Here is a 14,219-nt window from a genome sequence, read left to right as displayed (position 1 = left end):
AGTATACGGCTTACACAAGAGATTGTCCAATCTCTTTAGGCTTACATCAATAATTTATCTCTTCCTACCTATCACTCTTTGAAGTAAAAAATAAAGTAGATACTGACTCTTTGATAATATATTTATTACTTTTATGTTACTAACCTGAATTGCACAAATATGAATGCTTAAATTGGTTAAACTGTCTGTCAATTCCGAATTCTGATCAAGAGTGATTTTTGATTGATTAGACGCCTTTGAAATGATCTTGGTTTGTTTACATATTGCCAGATTTATTTAATAAAAAGGGCTTCTTTTATTTGCCAATGTCTTCCAATAATCACACGGCTTCAAAAGACGCTGAAGGTATTTTGCCATGCTTTAGTTCTATCCGCTACTATCAGTTATCTTCCATATTTTCCCTTCTTCACCCGACGACAATGTGTACATTGTAGAATCCTTAATTGTTGCTGACAGATTTCACAGGGAGACTTTATATTATCTTAATCTGAAACTGTTTTCCTTAAACTATTTGATTTAGAAAACGGCTTTTATTTAGGTTATTTTAGCACATTTCAGTTTCATTGGTGAGATTGACTAGGCATATATAGATGGAAACTTAGATTATTATAAAATAATAAAGAAGAGTATTTCATAATGAATATGGTTGGATTAGATGGCCCAACATTTCATTAGTCTTAGTCATCGCTGCAGGCAAATTTTTTGACAGTTCATTGTTTCTTCACCCTAACCCTAAATTGGATTAGTAAATAAACAATTATTATTATTGATTACACTCATTTAAATAAGTGTTATATATTATTATTTGATTATTTTTTAGATGACAGTTGTATTCACCCACCAATAATTACTCACAACAACCGCCAAATATAGGCAAAAAAAACTACCAAATTATTGAATATCGTATATTATAGTATTACATAATTTGAAAACATCTCATGCATATACACACTAGAAAAAATCATTTTGTAGAAAAAATCATTTTGTAGAAAAAATATGACATCCGACGGGACTTGAACCTGTATCTGCTGGATTCGCCCCAGTATGCTTTTCCAATTAAGCTACGTGAATCTTATTGAATCATGACAATTTTAACTAACACTTGTTACATGAAATGCTTATCGAATTGCATTATAATATGATTTTTTCTAGTGTGTATATGCATGAGGTGTTTTCAAATTATGTAGATGTCAAGGGAGCCAAGCCACAAATTTGGCAAAAATGAGTAAAGTACACAAAAGCATTTTAAAATCATCAAAGATGCAGTGGTCAATGGATTTAAGCCACAAAACTTCTAAGATACTATTATTTTTAGTTATTTGTACGAAATAATAAAATGATAATACCACAAAGTATATTCTATGTTGAAAGTTTCACCGTTATATCTTTAAAAACAAAAAAGTTCAATATAAAAATGTTACTTTTTTTTGTCACACAAAATCTTTGAGTGCCTGTTTCTCAGCATTATGATTTTGTGGACTGGCTCCCTTGACATCTACGGCGACGATATTCAGTATTTATAGAATGTTACATTCTGAAATCTTGTGTCTTATTTGTTGAATAAAAGAAATAGGTTATTAGCAAATTATTGTATATTTATTGACAAATCAATTTGTAAAAAATTAAAATGCACAGCTTGCTGTATATTGTTCCCTACCTTACCTACTGACATGACCCGGCTCACGGCTAGCTCAATAATGCTACCGGGCCGTCACTGAGGAGACTAGTGATGAATTAGGAGAGGTGGATCTCCTTTGTAGTATCACAACTTTTGAATTCCCGAATAAAACTCTCAGCTGGTGTGGTGCCGAATTCATTCAGGTACTAGAGTTCACGGTCACACAATAAGATTAACTGTCATTGTTCCCGTAATTAAATCTCATTAAAGTATCAGCAAACTATTTATTTGTTCACTATAGGATCTCTGTGAAATCTTTCACAAATTCCCGAAAAGTCACACCTAATTCAGAGAATGTATACGCAGATATTCTTTGGATATTTTTAATTCATGAAATATTTTCCCATAAGAAAGAAAATATAAATTATTCTTTGGTCACACAGTATTAGGTTTATAAAAGAATAGAATTATTTTATTGTTGTTTATAAAGTTTATTTATGTTCACAGTGTATTTACAAATATTTATTTGTGTTTACAGACTTGTTTACAAAAGGTTTGCTTAATGTTTACAAATTTATTTACTAAAATTTGTTTACTAAAATTTATTTTATAATTATGTTTACTTAATAAAGTTTCAAAAATTTATTTTATAATTATGTTTACTTAATAAAGTTTCAAAAATTTATTTTATAATCCCGAAAAGATTTGTAAAATTTATTATTATAGACTGAGTTTATTAATTTGTTTTTATAAAACAAATTCGATCGCGTAATTTATCTCGATTACGTCACCTCGTATGATGAGTAATGAAAAATAAAATTAATCCGCGGCGCGTCACTATCGACAGATACGTAGTATTCGTGCTACGTTTTGGCGGCCGACGTCACTACCGACAGATACGAGTTATTCGCGCTACGTTTTGCCCGTCGAAGGGGACTTACTGGTACGTATGAATCGCGAATGTACTGAGAACCGTGTCCCACAAGCTCGCAGAGAGGTCTGCTGCTTACTGAAGATCGCCGGTGAGAAGTGTAGAAACTAATGAATTTACGGAAAAAGGATGTCACCTTTTATACCCTCGGGATGGAGGTTTAACAGGAAACAGTCCGTAAGGGATAGCAGATGTATATCTTTCTCTCACGGGATAAATTTACGTATATCTCCCGTTCCTGGTAACTTTCTAATAGAGATATCTTCTAATTAAATCGGGTTAAATTTACTCTACTTTATTTCCGCAAAATTAAGACTTAATAGGGGTGTTTTAAGCACCCTCTAGAACATGTCCTTTAAATACGTAGTTACGGTGACGTCAGCAAAATAGTTGATTTTATATGATTTTTCGTGTTCAAACGAAGGGGAAAGTTTTTAGCTTTCCAACGAGGTATCAGAATAGGTACTCGTGTACTAAATAAGGGAATGGCAGTCTTTAAATTTAAAATGTCAAAATGAAAGGTTGACACCCACGTACTAGTCCTTTCCACCACTCTTGGCCTTTTTAGGCCAATAGAATTTTACTAAGTTTTAATAAAACTATTTGGAGCCGCAGAAAACGTTTCATTCGATATTTACCTTTCGGACGAACATTATTACGTGAAAATACTATAATATTATACTTAACATTTCAACTTAAATATATAAATGCTTAATCCTAACAAGATGTTATTTACAAGCGACTACAAATTTATTTCGTCCTTAATAGTGGCTTTTCCATAGTAATCTAAACGTAACCTTGAATCTATTTTTATCCGGCAACTCAACACAGCCGGGCCGTAAATTCTAGTCGAACAGAATTCAGTTAAGGTTCAAGGTCACGCGCCAGTTTGTGTTTTTAGTCGCAGTATTCGATTCTTTTATTACTTAGGAGGCAATTAAGATTTATTATTGTTTATGGGTAGAAACCCATCTATACCAGAATCTCAAGTTTTTCCAATTGTTACTTTTACAATATTCATTATAGTCAGCAAGTTATAGCATTAACAAAATTTATAATTATAATTACGCGTCTATAGATATAGATACGCGTTTACAATATTTTTATAACGGTAGTTAACTTCTATCTTGTATTGATAAAATTAGTATTAAAATTCCTTATTCATAATTATACAGTATATAAATTTATAAATATTCAATTTTCTTTTCCAATTTTCATACACTTCCATTATAGCTATAAAAGTTATTGAAGCATGTACTTGCTTAATTTTACGTAAACAATCTCTCCCATAACTTATTTTCTAAGTTTAATGGAGATTTCCCGGAAATTATTTCCGAAATAGATCGATTTGAAATTTCATGGCGTGTCATTTCGAGGTCTGCGGTCACAGCGTTCCAATTACACTTGAACAGTCTCGATTCTCCGAGGCGAAATTTTTTACGTAAAATTTTATTACATTTTACAAAGAAAAGGTTAACAACATACATTTTACTGCCTAATACTAAACGATTACGCTACTGGTTACCTGTTCATGGTCTTTTTCGACCATTTCTTCTCTGCTTCTTCCATAGTTTAGGACCATGGGACTTATATATTCTGTTTGTACCTCGTCGTGAGGTTGTCGCACGGCTATTTGAGAAGTAGAATTGACTACAAGGCTAGATTTGTATAGTTATGTCGTTAAACCATACTCTGCCATAAACACTAACTGAAGGTCGGCGTTTTTGTTCGTGTCACTACCCTACCCTTACTCATCACCACCGCCAAATATGACTCAAAAATCTGACACCAGATACTTCATTTAGTATCTATTTATGAAACTAATTTACCACCAGCAGTCGCGAGTGGAGAACTATAAGGTTCTAAGTGTTTGTTCTTGGTGAAACAAAAGTAACATTGAGGCAGCTTAGAATACTACTTTATTGTTTAGTTTGTTTTCTCAAGGATGAACACTTGGAACCTTGTAGTATTAGGCTTGCGAGCTGCAATCTAAGTATAGTGTCCTTGTTTATCTTTCCCCACCAATTACTCCTCAAGACTGCTAAATAGAAACCGTAAAACCAAACACCGCCACCAATTATTTGATCGTTTATCGATAAGACTATAATATTATTTGCTTTTGCCAGGTGGCAGTTTTATTCCTGCGTCGCAGAGGCCTGATGGAACATGGAGAAAGCCGCGGCGAGTTAGAGATGGCTACGTACCGCAGGAAGAGGTGCCGTTGTACGAGAGTAAAGGAAGGCAGTTTGCCGCCAGACAGATGAACAGTTGTCCGGTCGGCCTGACACCGGAAATAGTCGCTGAGGCTAAAGCAAGAGCCGAAGCGAAGGCAAAGAAAGACGCTAAAGAAAAAGCACGGTGTGCTGTCCCAGGCCTTTTAATTCAAGACGATTCAAAGAAGAAAAAGAAAAGCGGTAATTGCCATATCATTTTATGCATAATTAAAGTAAAGCCAACGAGATTGAACGAGATGGAAAATGGAGACGGCGTATTGGGCGGATTAATATATCGGTATTCTTTGCTTGTGTGTATAAATCACGATCATAAAACCGTAATTGTTACCGTGTGCATATCAGCAACTGGTTTGCCAGGTGGAAGATGCGGATCCTAGGAATTGATCGATTGTTTGTAATTCTTGTAATCGGATCCCAAATTAAGAAATCCCTTTTTCCCAGATATAACTATATACCAGTGGCAATGGGTGGAGGTAGGCTGTTAACATCCGATACAAATAGTGCACATTAAACTTTTTTAGTCATTCGTATTTGTTTTTATTGAAATAAGACTACAATTTACAGATGGTGTTAGTTAGTTTTAAAAAATAAATTAAACCCTACCCAACCAAACCATAATAGTTTTGATATATTTTGGGTGATCCAACAAAATTGTGCACAATTTTTCATTCATACTTATTTGTTTTCGTTGAATTGGAAATATATATTACACGTCATTTTGTTGGTTAAAGCCGCGTTGACACGGTCCAAGTGCGATCCAAGTAGACTTGGATAGGAATAATTAGTATGAAGATGTCTCGTCCAAGTGACAGCTCCATACTATTTATTCCTATCCAAGTTAACTTGGATGAGTAGGACGCGGTCCAAGTAGCTTGGATAGGAATAATTAGTATGAAGATGTCTCATCCAAGTGACAGCTTCATACTATTTATTCCTATCCAAGTTAACTTGGATGAGTAGGACGCGGTCCAAGTAGCTTGGATAGGAATAATTAGTATGAAGATGTCTCGTCCAAGTGACAGCTTCATACTATTTATTCCTATCCAAGTTAACTTGGATGAGTAGGACGCGGTCCAAGTAGCTTGGATAGGAATAATTAGTATGAAGATGTCTCATCCAAGTGACAGCTTCATACTATTTATTCCTATCCAAGTTAACTTGGATGAGTAGGACGCGGTCCAAGTAGCTTGGATAGGAATAATTAGTATGAAGATGTCTCGTCCAAGTGACAGCTCCATACTATTTATTCCTATCCAAGTTAACTTGGATGAGTAGGACGCGGTCCAAGTAGCTTGGATAGGAATAATTAGTATGAAGATGTCTCATCCAAGTGACAGCTTCATACTATTTATTCCTATCCAAGTTAACTTGGATGAGTAGGACGCGGTCCAAGTAGCTTGGATAAGAATAATTAGTATGAAGATGTCTCGTCCAAGTGACAGCTTCATACTATTTATTCCTATCCAAGTTAACTTGGATGAGTAGGACGCGGTCCAAGTAGCTTGGATAGGAATAATTAGTATGAAGATGTCTCATCCAAGTGACAGCTTCATACTATTTATTCCTATCCAAGTTAACTTGGATGAGTAGGACGCGGTCCAAGTAGCTTGGATAGGAATAATTAGTATGAAGATGTCTCGTCCAAGTGACAGCTCCATACTATTTATTCCTATCCAAGTTAACTTGGATGAGTAGGACGCGGTCCAAGTAGCTTGGATAGGAATAATTAGTATGAAGATGTCTCATCCAAGTGACAGCTTCATACTATTTATTCCTATCCAAGTTAACTTGGATGAGTAGGACGCGGTCCAAGTAGCTTGGATAGGAATAATTAGTATGAAGATGTCTCGTCCAAGTGACAGCTTCATACTATTTATTCCTATCCAAGTTAACTTGGATGACTAGGACGCGGTCCAAGTAGCTTGGATAGGAATAATTAGTATGAAGATGTCTCATCCAAGTGACAGCTTCATACTATTTATTCCTATCCAAGTTAACTTGGATGAGTAGGACGCGGTCCAAGTAGCTTGGATAGGAATAATTAGTATGAAGATGTCTCGTCCAAGTGACAGCTCCCTACTATTTATTCCTATCCAAGTTAACTTGGATGAGTAGGACGCGGTCCAAGTAGCTTGGATAGGAATAATTAGTATGAAGATGTCTCATCCAAGTGACAGCTTCATACTATTTATTCCTATCCAAGTTAACTTGGATGAGTAGGACGCGGTCCAAGTAGCTTGGATAGGAATAATTAGTATGAAGATGTCTCGTCCAAGTGACAGCTTCATACTATTTATTCCTATCCAAGTTAACTTGGATGAGTAGGACGCGGTCCAAGTAGCTTGGATAGGAATAATTAGTATGAAGATGTCTCATCCAAGTGACAGCTTCATACTATTTATTCCTATCCAAGTTAACTTGGATGAGTAGGACGCGGTCCAAGTAGCTTGGATAGGAATAATTAGTATGAAGATGTCTCGTCCAAGTGACAGCTTCATACTATTTATTCCTATCCAAGTTAACTTGGATGAGTAGGACGCGGTCCAAGTAGCTTGGATAGGAATAATTAGTATGAAGATGTCTCATCCAAGTGACAGCTTCATACTATTTATTCCTATCCAAGTTAACTTGGATGAGTAGGACGCGGTCCAAGTAGCTTGGATAGGAATAATTAGTATGAAGATGTTTCATACGAGTGCACTTGGATACGAATAAATAGTATGAAGCTGTCACTTGGATGGCACTCGATCCAAGTGTACTTGGATGGTACTTGGACCGTGTCAACGCGGCTTAATTATTTAAAATTCATTAAGCCCTGCCTAAACCAAACTATAATAGATAAAAAATGTTATTCTATCTATGAAATATCCAAAATTATGTATGATTTAATGGCGTAATTTTAGATATTTTATAGATTGACGAGTATTTTTTGACTATTATTTATTATGATTTGGTTTAGTTAAGTTAAATTGAATTTTTAAAACTAACCAACAACATCTGTAAATTGTAATCTTAGTCCAATGAAAACAAATGTTTATGACTGACAAAATTTAGTCTGCACTATTTATGGCGGATCTTAACAGCCTACCTCCACCCTTTGCCACTGCTATATTCCCCTATAGTGTGACTGAAGGATTCATAACATTGGTATGCTAACGAAATGTTTTTGCCTCTACTAATGTCAGTAAATATGATGTTCCGTTTAAGTAATAATCATATTTAAGTACTCCTAAACGAAGAGTACATATTACATTATTAAAATTAACAAAAAATATAGAAATTATATATTTAATTCTTGTTTGTAAGTGTTATTTTTTTTTTTTGTTTCGCGAAACTAAAACTTGTAGCTGTCAGTATATTATTGATCATTATATTTAATGTATCAAATTATTCGACCGCAATAATAAATTCCCAGCGACTCATATGCCGGCAAACAACTTTTTACCTGTATCAGCAGATTGATGGGCGATATTAAATACGGTGTCGCAATGGAAAATTAGTCTAATATCCATTCCCATAGTACCATATTATATTATGACTAATAATAAATAAAATTCACAGCTACCTAGTCGTATTTAAACCGCTGACTCATTCAATATAATTATGTACTAGAATATAATGTTTAGGTATTACTTTCGACTGTATAAATTACGAATAATGATTTATCAAAATGTCACTCGAATCTAAGTACCTGGCTCGTAACTATCTCAGTACATAATATGTACTGTCATTGTATTTATACTATCGTACCAACCGTTACGCTGCAAATAAAACTTGCTCCTGCATACATCTTCGACTTCTTCATCATCATCCTCAACACCATAATCGAACACCACAAACTATTTACCTCTCAAAAAGGTTAAGAAACCCTGATCTAAATAATGATGCACGTTTATCTAATAAATAGCCTAACTGACCCCTATTTTACTTTTGATATATACGGGCTCCGTCTGCATAAAAGAAAGTTTTCCATCAACACCTTTGAGTGAGGCTAACGATGTTTGGTTGCAATATGAAAATTCATTTTATTTTCAGGTGCTGATAAGTTAAGTGAGTCAATTTCGAAAGTGTCTCTAGCCCCGAACTTGCAAGTGACCACCGACCCGGCGAAGAGACTGAAAAACCTCAAGAAGAAAATTAGAGAAATAGAAGTCTTAGAGGTCAAACTGCAGAACGGCGAAATCGAAAACCCCGAGAAAGATCAGTTAGAAAAGGTCAAAAACAAAGAACAAGTGCTCAGTGAAATATCTAAATTGGAATCCATCATCGGACTATAAAACACTCATCATCGATACTAAGGCTATATTTTTTAAGTTAAAAGTAGACAAAAAAAAAACTCAGGAATAAGTAATGTACAAAAATGTAAAATTTCGCCGAAACTCATCCATTTATAATTAATTATGTTCACAATGTTTTATTGTATTATTCTAGGTTTTATTTTGTATCAGTTCAAAATAGCAGAGTTAAGAATAATTTAGGTATATACATTAAAATATCTTCATCTCTTATTTTTCATCAGTATAATAATTGAGGAGCTGAATAGAAGAAACTGAAGGCGTTCTGCTAGGCCCGCATCACCCAGACGACTGGATTCATGGGTGTCGACATACATAAGAAACGTTTCTTAATATCATTTAAAAAAATATATTAAAATCAATTACAAAGGTACACTTGACTCTTAGTGCAAGAACGTAGTGGTCGTGCGGGGGCGGCGTCTTGCGAAACTCAAACGTATAACCGTGTGTAAAATGTTCGTAGACAGTGTCTTTTTTGGGGCATAATACACACGGTTATACGTTTGAGTTTCGCAAGACGCCGCCGCGCCGCGCCCGCCAAATCACTACGGCCGAGCACTTATGCTGAAAAATATGAAGTACCTACGTATGTAAATCGAAGAATGGTTACTTTCCTATTTAAGCATTTAAATTTTTAAATCTATGACAGTATCCATCACAGTTGTATAAAAAAGCATTCTCTCAAAGTCTCAATAGAATGAATCAGTGTCCTAGCATAATAGAGGTATAAAAGTTTTCTGCAACGATTTAATTCATTGTAATTTGTAGGACAAAAGTTACCATGAAATGGACTGAGTTATCAAGTAATAAACTTTAGATAGGCGATTATTCTAATGAATTTGTTCCATGTTATGAAGTTTTTTTACATATATATCTTCTTCTTTCTGGCGCTGGTCTTGGCCTCTTTCAGCATCTGCTTCCGGTTTAGGACGCCTGAGGTCTTGAAATCAAACTCGACACTATCCTGACATTGTGTGTGAGGTCGTCCAGATCTATGTTTGCCTTCTGACTTTCCCAAATGTCTTCATTATGAGTGACTCATCCGTCCTGTGTATATGGTTCAGACATTTAAAGCAGCCTAATGTTTAAGGACAAAGCTTACATTTCGTTATTGTATCTACGTCTCCACCCCGTGTCATTGATGGGTACACCGCACATGCTTCGCTCAAATAGTCTCAACAATCTTTCCATGTTATTAGTCATGCACCTGGTTTCCAAGCCATACATGACAACTGATCTCATTAGTGTTTCATTTCAAGTGTAAGTTCCAATGCCTTGGAATGCAGCACCTTTGTAAGACTGAACCGACGTTTGTTGCCTAGTAAAATTCTTTTAATTTCGATTTCTATGCCACTCTTATTGTGAATGGACCATGTCATATATACAAAATTGTTGACTCTCAAAAGCATTGTTGTGCACCCTGAAAGTGCCACAAGGTTCATCCGGCTCTCTGGATACAACCATATAATTGTTTTTTTCCAAATTAGCAATGAGTCCTAGTGACACCTGTGTGGCGGTGGCGAGATTCCGCATTTACATATAAATGAACGTGACACTAGTGTGTCCCCGTCTGAACGCGCCCATTCAGTTATGTGTAAATTCGGAATCTCGCCACGCCGGTGGCGCCACACAGGTGTCCCGTGTGAAACGGGTCTTATTCTCATAACATTCCCTTAACCAATTCTGCTGACAGTTTTTAGAATTTTTGATTTTTTACCATTTCAATCTGACGACCGTGTGTGGCTCTGATGGCCAAAATGTTTACATACTGATATATCTGATTTGTGGTAATTATAATGCGCTTTTTCTCAAAACTCTAGTTTAACACGTCCATCTTCTACGTAGCTCCTCAATTTTTTTAATTGGTAGATTAGGATTTTATAGTAGAACACCGATTATCTAGATTACTTTTGCTTCTAAATTTTATATTTTAGTAGCAGCCAATGGATGAAAGCGTAAACGAAACTTTGACGTGCCTAGGAAGAAATTTAATCAGCTGACGGATCCGATACAAAATGTGTTTATTTAAATGATTACATTTCAAAGTTTTCTTTCTAAGGATTACGGAGATCGTAGAAAAATGATGATGATAAAATGGATATGATCAAGTCACAAAAACCTCAATGAAGACTAGCAAAAACAATGTGAGATATTGACTCCAATTTTTAGCATAGATCATCTTATCTATGTTTAGTATGTACTATTTATGTCAGATCTTAATAGCCTACCTTCACCCTTCACCACTGATTCGTACGTTACTTATCTAGTTCTTAACTCTTATTAAATACTTCTGTTTTCTTATATGATCTATCATCTGCTTTTATAATTATATGGACTACATTATTTTTGATTAGTCCTGATAATCGGTGTTCTATTGTATTATGCCTTGACCAATCAGGCAACATATATGGTCGCAATGTAAATTCCAGTTTGAGAGATGAACCGTCACTTTCTGGTGGTGTAACTTCTCAATTGTGGAATGTTTTATAAATCCTCATTTATCCTCACTGTCACCTCGGTGAATATTATGTCAATCCGGTGTTTATAAATTGGCATATCATTTGCATAAATCACGATCTTCGGCTTTCTCTATAACAAACTTAAAAGTGTCCTCTGATCTATGTAAGATTTTATGACAATTACATTTAAGTTTATACACGAATTTCATTTCAAACGTAATCATTTATTTGTATGTTAAATCGGTGTTTAAAACCCCTAGTCACTTTTAATTTGGATTCTTCAATCATTTAGTTTTTAAAATTCTTTTTTCTTGTAATAATTCATATTATTCTTTATAGTGATACTTACGGGCCAAGACCATAAGTCCGGCATGTAATATAATATATTATGCATAATTTGACATTTCTGTGTTAAAATGAATTGTTTTCTTCTACCACAGGTTTATATTATGTCTTAACACTTTACCTACCGCTCAATGGTGTCCTATACTAGCTAACGGTTAAGAACTGCATACGCTACAGTTTCAATACTCATTTTTAAACAAGTATTAATCCATTGTTGTAAGGCTCACTCGGGTCCAATATTTGAATTAATTTCAAGTGTTTATTAGCGTTTTGAAACATCTGACTTTTTGTTTTATTTTATTACTGTTATATTCAATGACATTAATATGGACGAATCATCTGGAAAAGAAAATGACACTCACTTTATTGTCGGGTCTGCCGAATGGCATAATCTGTTCTAACGCCATTACAATAAAGGTGATATTGCTATAAATTCCTGATGCTTTTTGTTGGGTCTGCCGAATGGTTCGGTTCGAACGGGTTCGCTCAAATGAACATTGACATTAGAAACACTGCTCTAACGGCATTACAATAAAGGTCATATTGCTATAAATTCCCGATGCGTGATATCGCATAATGGAAATTGCGTGACGTCTACCTATACATGCGAATTTACTTGCTAGCTACTGTATTGAGTGCGTCGTCCATTAATAATGTCATTGGTTATATTAAGTAAGATGTCATAGCAATAGACCATGTGTCTATGGATTAGCGATGCTAGAGTACTTATTTTACATTATATTAAAATGAGTATTAGATGGCAAATAGATTTCAATCGTAGAGTGATAAACATTTTATTGTTTGCATTGATGTATATAATTTTTTTTTCTGAAATATTTCACTAGGTTCAAAAGTAGGAAATTGTTAATTCAGTGATCGAAATTCGCTGATTTTTGTCAAACAATGAACGTACGTATCTAACGTACCTAATTTGCGTAATTTTGTGTGGTAGGTGAAGTGTTAACAGTAGATTTAAAAAGGCAATCTAGCAGGGCTATTCTAACATATCACCTAACTCGGAAAATCAATAAAAAAGTGATAAATATGATTGTCGTATTTAAGCAGTTAATTATCCCGGGAATTTAAGTGATATCTTTTAACACGGTTGTCCATGAGTGTTAACCGCAAGCTATCAAATATCATTGAGTAACACAGTTAACACGTCTTACTTTATTCCAAATGCATCCAATGGGAATCTCTAATTGGATAAAGGGAGTTTTATTTGGAATCAAATAAGACGCAGTGCGGTGTGTTAACAATTCTGTGAGCGAAAGGAAGAGGGCGATAAGTCTTAATAATCGAAAAATGAGTTAAAGATAGCAAATGAACCATAATACACATATGCACAAATGAGAAAAAGGATAAGTCAAATCAACACCTCTGAATTACTAAATTTCATACAGAAACATTAAAGTTGCCATACAAACTAAATTGAATTTTAAAAGGTCTAAAAATTAATCTTCTTTTGGCTGTCCTGAACAGTAGCAATTTAAAACTTAACGCCTTCTTCCTTTCGCACACAGAATTATTGTAGCCTTGTTTATGGAATTGCTCCGAGTGATATCCGTATTATTTTGGAGCAATAAAAATAATACGTTAACCCGTGTTAACTATTTAGAATAACCCTGCAGATAGTTGAAATATTTTGCTAAAAATGTAATTTTATTAACACTCAGTATCCACATCAGTGGTATATTCAACTGTATTTTATCATATTGTTATATACATTTTGTACAATGTCAATTGCCTGATTTGTACTCTCAGACCTGTTTTTTTAAAGCTGTAATGATTGCTTTTTAATTTTATATGATTCCTCATTTTATTAAAATAATAGTCCAGTACAAAATGTGTAAATAGTTAAAATGTTTCTTAGTGATTTTATATTTTTAAACTTTTTAGTCATTTTACAGTGCCAGACGATTGAGCATGTTTTTAGGATGCGAATTCAGCAATAAAATCGTGAGATATAAAATAATCGAGGATCAATCAATTCTTTTTTTTTATTACCTACGACTCCGAACAGTTTGTTCACCATGCCGTGATAATCTCGCGCTACCACAGTATGGATATTATTATGAACAAATAAATTTTTATAAAACATTTTTGCTGTTTCTCTCAATAGAATTTAGTTGAACTCAATCTTTAGTGGACTTTCACACAAATATTGCATGCAATATCAAAAATAATAAAATGTAATTTTTTTCTACATTCAGGTGATGCCACTGCTCAAAATTAACTGCTAAGGAACAGACATGGACAAAGAAGAAATCGTGGTGACTGTGGTCATGGTCACTGTCTTTGGGGTTCTTGTAGAACTATGCGTGGAATCGGAGTAAT

At 34.5% G+C, this 14,219-nt stretch overlaps 1 protein-coding gene across 1 annotated transcript; it reads left to right on the top strand.

The window, feature by feature from the left end:
- Positions 1–198: 198 nt before the first annotated feature.
- On the top strand, positions 199–13,984 carry Pym (partner of Y14 and mago). Its single transcript, XM_085944525.1, has 3 exons — positions 199–345; positions 4,676–4,963; positions 8,819–13,984. Exons 1-3 carry the CDS (start codon positions 306–308, stop codon positions 9,058–9,060), a joined length of 570 nt encoding a protein of 189 aa, XP_085800651.1. The 5' UTR covers positions 199–305; the 3' UTR covers positions 9,061–13,984.
- Positions 13,985–14,219: the final 235 nt, after the last annotated feature.

Source organism: Rhyacophila brunnea, unplaced genomic scaffold (genome assembly GCF_057557595.1).
Source record: "Rhyacophila brunnea isolate RB1 unplaced genomic scaffold, BYU_Rbru_1.0 scaffold_17, whole genome shotgun sequence".
In the NCBI taxonomy this organism is placed as follows: domain Eukaryota; kingdom Metazoa; phylum Arthropoda; class Insecta; order Trichoptera; family Rhyacophilidae; genus Rhyacophila; species Rhyacophila brunnea.
Note: the sequence above shows the minus strand (reverse complement) of the source record. Positions and strands in the feature narration are given on the sequence as shown.